The sequence below is a fragment of the Pyxicephalus adspersus genome, chromosome 10, assembly GCF_032062135.1.
Source record: "Pyxicephalus adspersus chromosome 10, UCB_Pads_2.0, whole genome shotgun sequence".
NCBI lineage: Eukaryota > Metazoa > Chordata > Amphibia > Anura > Pyxicephalidae > Pyxicephalus > Pyxicephalus adspersus.
In genome coordinates, this window is record NC_092867.1 from 19,356,700 (window position 1) to 19,367,055 (window position 10,356).

Sequence of the window (10,356 nt, forward strand, 5' to 3'; positions counted from 1 at the left end):
TACTGGTGACATTTTACATTCTTAGTTTTTTGATTGGTATCAGATTTACATTATGTTTGTGCCTACTTGATCTCTGATTTCACTGGATAACTATCTGACAAAAAAATATGGTCGATATTTGTATATATCCATCAAACAGCACACATTCCAACCCCAACTCTAATAATAAGTTAGGTGCACAGTGGTTATATTTTCCACACAGACACCTACCAACCTTGTTCTCCTTCACCCAACCCTTGTCTCTGGGAATAACACTGGAAGAATACTTTGCTATCTTTGCCAGTTAAAAACATGCCTCCATCCCTAACCCTTGTCTCTGGAGGGCCACAACAAATGTGGAACTCTTTTAACAATTATAGAGTAATCCAACACCCATCCGTAATCTCTAGAAGGTGCATGGATCATTTTTTGTTTTTTGCGACTAATAAACATAGAGTGCTCATACCTTCAACCTTGGACTTTAGGAATGTAGATAAAGGTCCAATAACACAGAGTACTCCCAACACTGGTGCTGGTCTTTGTTAAGGTATGCAGGGTTTGCTTTTTGTTTTGTCCACATTTATTGCTCCTACCCCTAACCTGGACTCCATGAAGCAGAAAGCATAAAAATGAAGTATTTGAAAAGGCACTCGTTTGTTTTACTTTTTGTTTTGTTTTTTGAAAATGTTTATAAAAAATAGAAATATAATCAAATCGGGCACTGCAAACAATAAACATAGACAACAAAAATAAAGCATTCATCTGCTTTACAGGGTATACATAAAACATACTAATAGCATGAAAACATTTTTACATCAGTCAACAGTAATGTTCTCAACAAATAGAAAACAGATTATGGAAAATAAAGGAGTTTTGGGGAGAGGGGAATATCACAAGGAGGAAAAAATAATGGGGGGGAGGTGCAGTGGTGCAAAATCTACGGTCCAATAAGACAGTTGTAAAATATCACGCATAAATCGAATTCAAATAATTAACATTTACCACAAATGTGTTAGGGATGACATGGTCATGTCAGATAGAGAGTAATGAAGCCAGAGTTCCCATATTTTACCAACTGGATACTGGATAATTTCTCATTGATAAATGTATTATCAACTCGCAATAGTACTTCATGGAATGGAACTAGTTGTTGTTTCCAGTGTTTAGCCATAGTCTGTTTTGCTGCAAGTAGTATGAAGGAACATAATTTGAAGTGGGTTGTTGTTAAAGTTGAGCGTTTAAAGTGGAGCAGTGCTAACCAGGGATCTCTAGAAATGGTTTTCTGGAACACTGTACTTAAGAGTTTGAATATCCTACCCCAAAATCCAATGATAAATGGACACGTCCACCATACATGCAGCTCTGTGCCCAATTCTCTGCATCCTCTGAAGCAAAGGCTGGACTGAGGTCTGGATATATGTTGTAGTCTAGCTGGGACCATATACAACCTCATCAGTGAATTCCATTGTAGTAATGTTCAGTAAACAAATTGTTACCTTGTCCACATAATTAGCCATTCTGTATCTGGTTTGGTACCTTTTAAATCTTTCTCCCATTGTACTTTGTAGAAATGCATATTAGGGCTTGTGACCTTGTTTAGTTCAGTGTATAGGATGGAAATCAGTTTTGGGGTCAACGGGGTTCTAAGACGGACATGTCCCAGTATCGATATTAAAGAGGAAATCCAGTGTTTCAACGGTTCGGAGTTGGGGGCTGAGTATGTACTACGAATGGTTTTCCAGCCCAAAATACCTGTTTTCCCCAAAAAGGAATGCACCGTGGTAAAAAAATGAGCAGCCCACCCGAGGATTATGTTGTACTGACAACAAAGGCAAGTGCGGGGATAATGGACCTCTAGAATATTTGAATCCGTCCCATACTTTTAAAATCTCTCTAAAATGGGAAATCAACTGAGGTCTGGAATTGGGGGGGGGAGCCACGGGACTATCTTGAGATCCACCGGAGCACAAAAACAAGACTCAATTTGGACCCACAGTAGAGTGGCTTTGCCCGCATATACACTGACAATAGGAGCAATCTGGGCGGCCTGATAATATTTAAGTATATTCGGAACTCCCAGACCACCCTGCTTCTTATGTGCGAATAGAGTCTTACGAGAAATGCTCGCCATTTTTGTTAGCCCAAATCAATGCGGAAACACCACTGAAGAGATCAGTACGGGGAGGGTACGAAAATAATATAACAGCTTAGGTAAAACAGCCAATTTAATTGAATTTATTCTACCTATCCATGATATGGAGTATGTACTCCAAGACTGCAACATTGACTTAATTTGTTGGAAAAGTGGTGTATAATTAGAAATAAACAGAGATTCTGGTGTCCGAGTCACACAAATTCCTAAATAATCTATATATTATTTTGCCTATTGGAAAAAAAAAAGAGGCTTGTAATAGAGATCTTCTGTCACTAGGTAGTTTGTTTCTTTTTGGACAACCAAATACAAAAGGTACTTGTGCACCACTCTTCATCTCCGGAAAGCTATGCTATGTTTGGATTTCATCCCAGGCTTTGATTTCTAAAAAAGTATGTATGGGGGTGGTTTCCCTTTTTGATCTACAATAACATAGAACAATCCCACCTTAGACTTGCTTAACAAACTATATACAGAACACTCCCAATCCAAGGCTTTACATGAGTAAGATGTGATTGTCACTCTGGCCCAATACACAACTTTTCCTTCACTGATTCCACATCCTTGGCATCTGGGCAAGACACTCCCTACGACACTCTGAAACCAGGCAGCTGCACATCGAACGTCAAAAATGTATCTACCTATAGCATAAAATTCCCCACACCCAAAACCTGGTGTTTTGAATGCATTTAGTAGCATGGTTTCCATCTCTGACCAACAAGGAACACAGGGAACTGGATCATGCAAATGCATGATGATGCATTTGGGGTCTGGTCTTTGCTAATTAACCAGAAACCTTTCTACATAGGTAGGCTAAGTGTATCATAATAATACCTTTACTGGTAACAAAGCGTGCTTACATTTCATGTAGTATTGTGTGCTACATGTACGATAATGGGAAGGTCATGCCGTGCAAGTGTGTACATTAATTACTTTCAGCTCACGCTGTGGAATGGGTTAGAGTTCACTTCACATAACCCACCTATCTGAGGGTTACTTTGACACAGTTATAAGCTCCTTTTACAAAGAATGAAAGTACACAAATGCCTCAAGCTTAGAGTCCACATTTTCTTTGTGTTTTGTGAATGTCAGTGGAAGAACCAGTCATTCTTTCCAGAAAAGTGACTTTCTGCAAAGCCATATAAAGGATTTGAAGGAGAGGAGCAGCTGCCACAGTTGTTAACCAATTGGAAATGGCAAATTTCAGGTAAGACTTCTTTCTGTTAGCATTTTAGTGTACTGTTGTAAGTTATTGCTTTTTATCATGTTAAATTATTACCAATATTCACAGAACTGAATACACTAATTACCAATCTTTTACTGACATAGATCAGAAAAATATAGGTCTGGTTACTCCATGATGAATAGCATTTTAAAATTAAAGATAGAATTAAAACTTTAGGATGTTTTTTGTTGCAACATTGGATACAACATAACTTTAAAAACATAACTTTAAAACATTTAAAAACCTGAAACTAGTACCCACTAGCTATATACAAGCAGCCTAAATGTTTTCCCCATGTTGGTGCATTTTTTCTAGAATAAGGCTGTGCAAATATTGTTAGCACTGATATATATTATTAGTATATTAGATATATTATATATATATATTAGAATTTTCTCTGACTGCTGACTTGGTGAGTTACTGACCTAGAACATGTGTGTATACATCAGTTTTAAGGCACCTGAAGTGTTTGCTTCAGATCATTGCACAGTATTTAAAATGTAAAGACTAACTAGTGCTTTTCTGAAAGAATAACAGAATCTCTTTGATCTAACTTTTTGAACCATCAAACATTGCATTACATTACAGGCAGTAAAAAAAAAATTTCATGAATTGTTTGACCATTTCCTCTGTGCAAAATTATTCAGGTGTAATTTTATTTTTACATGAACTGCCTTTTTCAAATTCACCCACAGCATTTTATTGGGATTCAAATTAGGTCTTTGACTGGGCCCGTCTATAACACTTCATTTCTTTTTTTTTTTTTGGTCATTTAACCCATTTATTCAAATTGCTGTCTTCAGGTTGCGCCAAAAATATACAGTTACTTTGGCCAAACAACTATGTCTTTAATTCACTAATCCACTGGACTATGTTTCAAAAGGCCTGGCCTTAAAAAAGCCTAAATGGTAAGGCAGAGGGCCCTTGCTACCAAAAAAAAAATACCCAGTTCCCAAAACAGAGACAAAATATATTTGAATTAGTCTTCTTAAAATAGATTGATAGTAAAAGCAAAAAGGTCCTATTAAAAAAAATATTTAGGTCCCATAGCAAAGGCAGAAAGCTCTTGGAGGGGTCTCCTAACAAAATTAGAGCAGAGGCCATGGAGGCTGGTCCAATGAAAGAAAAAAACAATAAAACAAAAAGCTGTCTGCAAACATTAGTTAGGGCTCAGAGCAGAGGCAAAAATACCTTTCTAGAACATGTCACCTATAATAAAATGTAATGTACAGGACTTTACAACTTTTTTAATACAGTTTGCCTTGTTTACTTAGGGTGTACTTACATGTGAATTAAATAACTTCTGAAATGTCAGAAAACTATAAACATTCTTTTATGCTACCAATGCTTTTATATATATATATATATATATATATATATCACCTATATATTTTAAAGATAACTAATATGCTGTAGCTAATGCTCAAGATGTGGTTATCCTTTAACCAAAGTAAACTATAGGATGGATTGTGTGGGGACAAAGTTCACTTTTGAATAATGGCAATAATTGACTACTTATATACAGTAACTTCTACAATCTTTGAAAGTAAAAAAAAATATTACAATTCATTACATAAAGACTTAACTATTAAATTAATGAATGTATTGTAATGTGAACAATAAGTGAATGTATTGTAATGTTTGTGGCTCTTTGCTACATAATCTTAATCCTATACAATGCCATCTGTTGGTGTCACTTACAAGCACCCTTCTGGTTTCATTGCTCAGCACGTTAAAAAATGTGCAGCTCAAAACACAATTTGTATGTTCTTTACTCAATAGCTAAAGCTGGAATATTCACACAAATGATGAGGAATCATTGCAGTGGCTCATCACTTTTCTCTAAGCATACCTTGAGGCAGACTGCTGCTGTGCTCTCTCTTTAGCTACCCCACAGTGTTCTGGGGATCCTTTGTCATGGAAGAATTGTTTATATGTTAAACAAAGATCTTTACATGTAATAAAACAAATTTTAAACACCAATTCCAATATTTATAAAGATAAAAAGTGAACCTGTTTTTATGTTTTCCCCCTCAATCTTCTTTAACTACTTTGGAACATCTGCTCATTGCTTTAGAAGCTATACCAACACTTGTTCTGGGTCAGTTCCTCAACAACTAGCAAAGCAAAGTGATGCCCCTGGTGCACGAACCCTCAGAAAACAATAGAAGTATTCTTTTTCTGTTCAGATAAAGTGAATAAGACTTATACCTGGGGTTTTATAGTTTACATATATAATATGTCTAAATAAATTGATTATGATAAAGCATTACAAATGATATTTTCTTTTTTCTGTTTAGCGGAACAGATCCTGATGCCAGTTATGTACAAACATATGATGATGTCAAGGTACAGTATTTGACAGGTTGCAAAAGTAATAATACAAATACAGTATTTCCACAAGAAGTTATTATTTTGTATTTATATGCTGCTGATATATTACACAGCGCTGTACAGGTTCATAATCACTTATTGTCCTTCAGAGGGGCTCACAATCTAATGTCCCTCACCTACTCTAAAGACAATTTAGGGGGATAACAATTAACCTACTTGTTTTTTTTTTCTGCACTTTAATTTACAATGGAGTTGTTCTATCATGAGAAAATATATACCTGAATAAAACTGATATCCATTTTTGGTTGAGAACATTCTCCAAATCACTGTAGTGAACTTGTCCTAGGAATCTTCTTTTTTGATCTGGTGATCTGAGAACCATTGCTTGTGGTGAAAAAATCCCCAAACACACCAAATGTAGATTACTTAATGTTTTTATACTTTCATAAAAAAAAAAGTCAGCATTAAAATGTTTTCTAAAGCAACCAATCAGGTTCAGCCTCTCCTTAAAACTTTTATTATAGTTAGTGATACAAGAAAAAGTTTGAAGGCTTTTGAAAGTAAACTCACAGTAACTCTTTGTAGAAAACCTAAAATTCAGCAAATTTAGGGTATGCAATAAATTAGCTTTGTTGCCCCCTTCCTTTACCACATATACAGGTAGTACCCGAGATAAGGACATCCGACATACAGATGACTCCTAGTTACGAACGGGATTCCCTGCTCATTTGTGTGCAGGACAGAGGCTTGGTAGGGGGGAACAGGGCTGTTCGCATGACTTCTGCAACTTCTTTTTTTTGCTTTGTTATACAGTAACTGACACCACGCTGCCTAATAATATGTTGAGACAAACATCTGTCCTAATTGCATTTATTAAAATAATGTACCTGTACTGACTTACATACAAATTCAACTTAAGAACAAACCTACGTTCCCTATCTCGTATGTAACCCAGGGACTACCTGTACTCCTATTTCCTTTGCTCTTGTGTTGCTAGTTGCCTATTCACCAATCACCCACAGAATGCAGGCAACAATATTTTGATATAATTTTATATAATCTTTTATTCCCTGTTAACTTATACTGATCACCTTTTATCATTGCACTATTTCTATACCAGGACTATTATGGGAAGCAGTTGACCAATACAGAGGATCTGAAAACCTCAGCCTGTGCCGTTTTTTCTAGATCATTACCGAAACATATAAAAGATACGTTGAGTGAGATTCATGAAGACATTTCCTCACGGTATGAAATTCCAGGATTGGGTCTTTTATTTTTTTATGTATAACAGATAAACACTTTAATGATGCAACATATTACACATCTCAGAGCTGCCATAACAATTCCTATTTTTAGTAATTTTGTTGTGATTTTTTTTACAATGGTTTGGTTGAAACATTCTTGATAACTAGGAGGTGAATAAACAATTTCTTACTGTGGATGTGACAGGGCTGCACGTTTTGGCATTGAGTACAAAGTCAACCACCTGGAAATGTCATGCCATTGAAAGACCCCCTCTCAAAAATTGGGTGATACTTATTGGGGTTGATGACCATGGTAAAAGGTTGGTGTCATATTAAAACAAACATTAGGGGTACCAAGAATCAGCAAGATCAGAATGTATGAGTATATTTGGGGTAGGTGCGGTGAGACTAGATTGTGGAAAAAAATACAAAAATCATAGCATAGGGTAAACTGTGCGAATGGATGTTGGAAGGGGGGCGGGGGGTCATCGGGGCTGAATAGTGAAAGGGAGAGGGTCAGCAAGAATGGATTGTGATCAGATATATATCTGTTTTTTTCTTTTTGAAAATTTGTATATTGCTTTTCATTGCATGTTGATATGGCCTTTTAAAATCCGAGGAAGGTGTATCATTTATTTGTTACTTACCATCTCTTTTTGGGGTTGCCTTTTGATAGCAGCACGTGCCTAATTCCTCTTCAAAATATATACAATGACAGACGTGCCTAAATCAATAAACATGACCCCACATAGGCATCTTCATGATCGGTATTTAATGGATTTGTGTATTAATATTTCACTGTTAATACCACATAAAAAAACCCTGTCTCTATTTCATTTTTTTTTTATATTTTGTCATTGGTCCATGTTAGGGTCCCAGCTTTCCTTTCTTTTCTTTTCCCAGCTTTCCATTCTTATTAGCCTAAAAATGACCAGAAATAAATACCAAGTTCCCACCACCACCAAGACTTTATTGGGGTTCACTGCAAAGTTTGAACTGCTTCTTGCCAGATTTGATGCTCTAGAATCAGTATTCCAACTATTCTCCAATTCAGTTAGTGCTAAAACTTAGTAAAACTTGCTAGCCACTGCTAGTTTAAAAAAACGTCTCTTTTTGGGGGATCTATGTTTAATCCTTCCAAACTGGAGCTCAGTGATACTCAAAAGGCCTCCACAAAGCTTGCTAAAAGGGCTGCAAATGCTTTGCAAAGTTTTTTTTTAAAATACTACATTTGTGAGTATGAATTAACCGAATTTGTAATTTCTCTGCACAGATACTATGGATGTGGTCTTACAGTTCCTGAATGTCTGGAGAACTGCCGGATCCTGGACCTGGGCAGTGGGAGTGGAAGGGATTGTTACATGCTGAGTAAATTGGTTGGACAGCAGGGATATGTTACTGGTGTGGATATGACTGATGAGCAGGTACTCACATATATGAAAGCAGAAAGTACTCATTAATAAAACTCATTACATGATTACTCCTGGATCAGCCACTCTCATAGCTGAATCAACCAGGTTCACTCATGATAGTCTATCTTCTCCAGTTATGGAGAGCTTTAATAAATCAGGCCCATTGAATTAAAAAAAATGATAACTAAGGAGCAGTTATCATATATGTCCCCTTCCCATAACCTAAAGTATCTCACCCTCCTCCTCCACAGATCAACACTAGCCAAAATCCAGGGGCACAGTATATGTGTCCGTGCATTACAGTCCCATTGACTTCTATAGGACTGTCTCTACTTTCTTCTGCTTCTATGGGGCCATCTTTTGTGGTGCTGTATTAAAAAGAGGAAAACTGCTGGGTGTTGGACCCTAATAAATATGGTTCTGGGGAGGGTAAAGGTGCGTTACTTTAAGTCAGGGGAAGGGGGCATAATTAGGGCATAATTAGGGATGAGCTTTCCTCAGCCAATCAAAGAGTACTAGAGGTTTTGAATGGGGAGACTTGTCTCCATTTAACCTCTAGTGCCGGGGATTGCACACTGAGCTGATCAATGAATGCATTTTTAAAAAAATTATGAGCTTGATCGGCGAAATTACACCATTTACACCATTTAATCTTTTTAATTTCAGTAAGCGGGAACGGCTGAATTCTCCGTGAGATCGAAAAACTTGCTTGCTCATCCCTAATGATAATTACACTTTTTTGAAAGTGCCATTATACTTTAAACAGAAAGTCAGTTTTATGTATGTTTTGTGTTTGAAAGTTTATATTTTGTTAAAATGATATTTTATACTGTGTTTTCATTATTTATTTAAAATCTTTCTTTTACAAATGAACTTGACAAGATGTAGCCATTGTACATTTATCCCTTATATTAAAGCTCATCAGTACTTGTAATTGCAAACTGTTTAACCAGATAGGTCCTAAGAAGGAAGGAGCATGTCCCTACTCACTCTGTTAGCTGTGAATGTTATTCAATATCCTGATAATTATATCCATTTATATCATAGAATATTATTAGAATAGAAACACCTGTTTGCTACCTGCTGCTTGTAAATGGTAAATAATTTTACACCATATAATAATTACCATTTGCAGACCCTACATTAGATCTTCGTGGGTGTAACAAGTTGCTCAAAAGTCTTTTCCCTCTGACACCTCCCCCTGATATGATAAAAAAAATGAACAGGCACACCCCAATACACATTGGAACATAAAAAGTGCACAATTACATGCGCAAGTGTTCATAGCGGCTAAATGTTTTATTCTTTACATCTATTTATGGGTTAAGAAATAGTTCTAGTTTACATGGATCAATTGTTTTATTTCATTTATTCCCATACAAGCAAGCAAGTTTAAGAAGGAGCCTTTTTAAAAAAAAAATTACATATAACAATTGTTTTCAAACAACAAGTTACATTGTCAAACACCACAATGCAAATAATAATTCCATAGCATTACCAGTGTCAATATACATGGGCTGGTATCCACAGATGGCGACGCGTTTCACAATATGTATTCCCTTCTTCAGACCATAATGCCCAAAAGATGCATTGATCCCAATTGAACAATTGTTTTATGTGTATTAAATACAGTTATTATACTACAGTTGGAGCTGTCCAGGAAGTACATTAAATATCACATGCAGAAGTTTGGATATGAACAGCCCAATGTGGAATTTGTCAAAGGGCACATTGAAGATCTGAAAGCAGCAAATATAGCAGATGAGACTTTTGATGTTGTCATGTAAGTAACAATAAATTGTAATTAGTATTCAGAACTTTTTTAAACACTTTCATAGAGATATTTTAGGATTTGCTGCACATTTTTAATAAAACATTTCATGAAGGTTATGTTGTTTCGTCAATGGGTTCCAGTAATTGTAAGTAATGCTACCCATGTTCCACTAATGCCTGACCCCAAGGGTACCAGCAAGAGACTGCAACCTCTCTGCCACCAGATTTGAACCC

The 10,356-nt window shown here is 36.1% G+C and overlaps 1 protein-coding gene across 1 annotated transcript in view; it reads left to right on the forward strand.

The window, feature by feature from the left end:
• The first annotated feature begins 1,592 nt into the window (after nucleotides 1–1,592).
• The window catches only part of LOC140339934 (arsenite methyltransferase-like), a 17,233-nt gene continuing 8,469 nt past the window's right edge, over nucleotides 1,593–10,356 (forward strand). Inside the window, exons 1-5 of the mRNA XM_072424858.1 lie at nucleotides 1,593–1,696; nucleotides 5,657–5,705; nucleotides 6,811–6,938; nucleotides 8,211–8,361; nucleotides 9,996–10,132. Of these exons, the coding sequence (XP_072280959.1) occupies nucleotides 1,593–1,696; nucleotides 5,657–5,705; nucleotides 6,811–6,938; nucleotides 8,211–8,361; nucleotides 9,996–10,132 (569 nt within the window). The remainder of the gene's footprint in view (nucleotides 1,697–5,656; nucleotides 5,706–6,810; nucleotides 6,939–8,210; nucleotides 8,362–9,995; nucleotides 10,133–10,356) is intronic.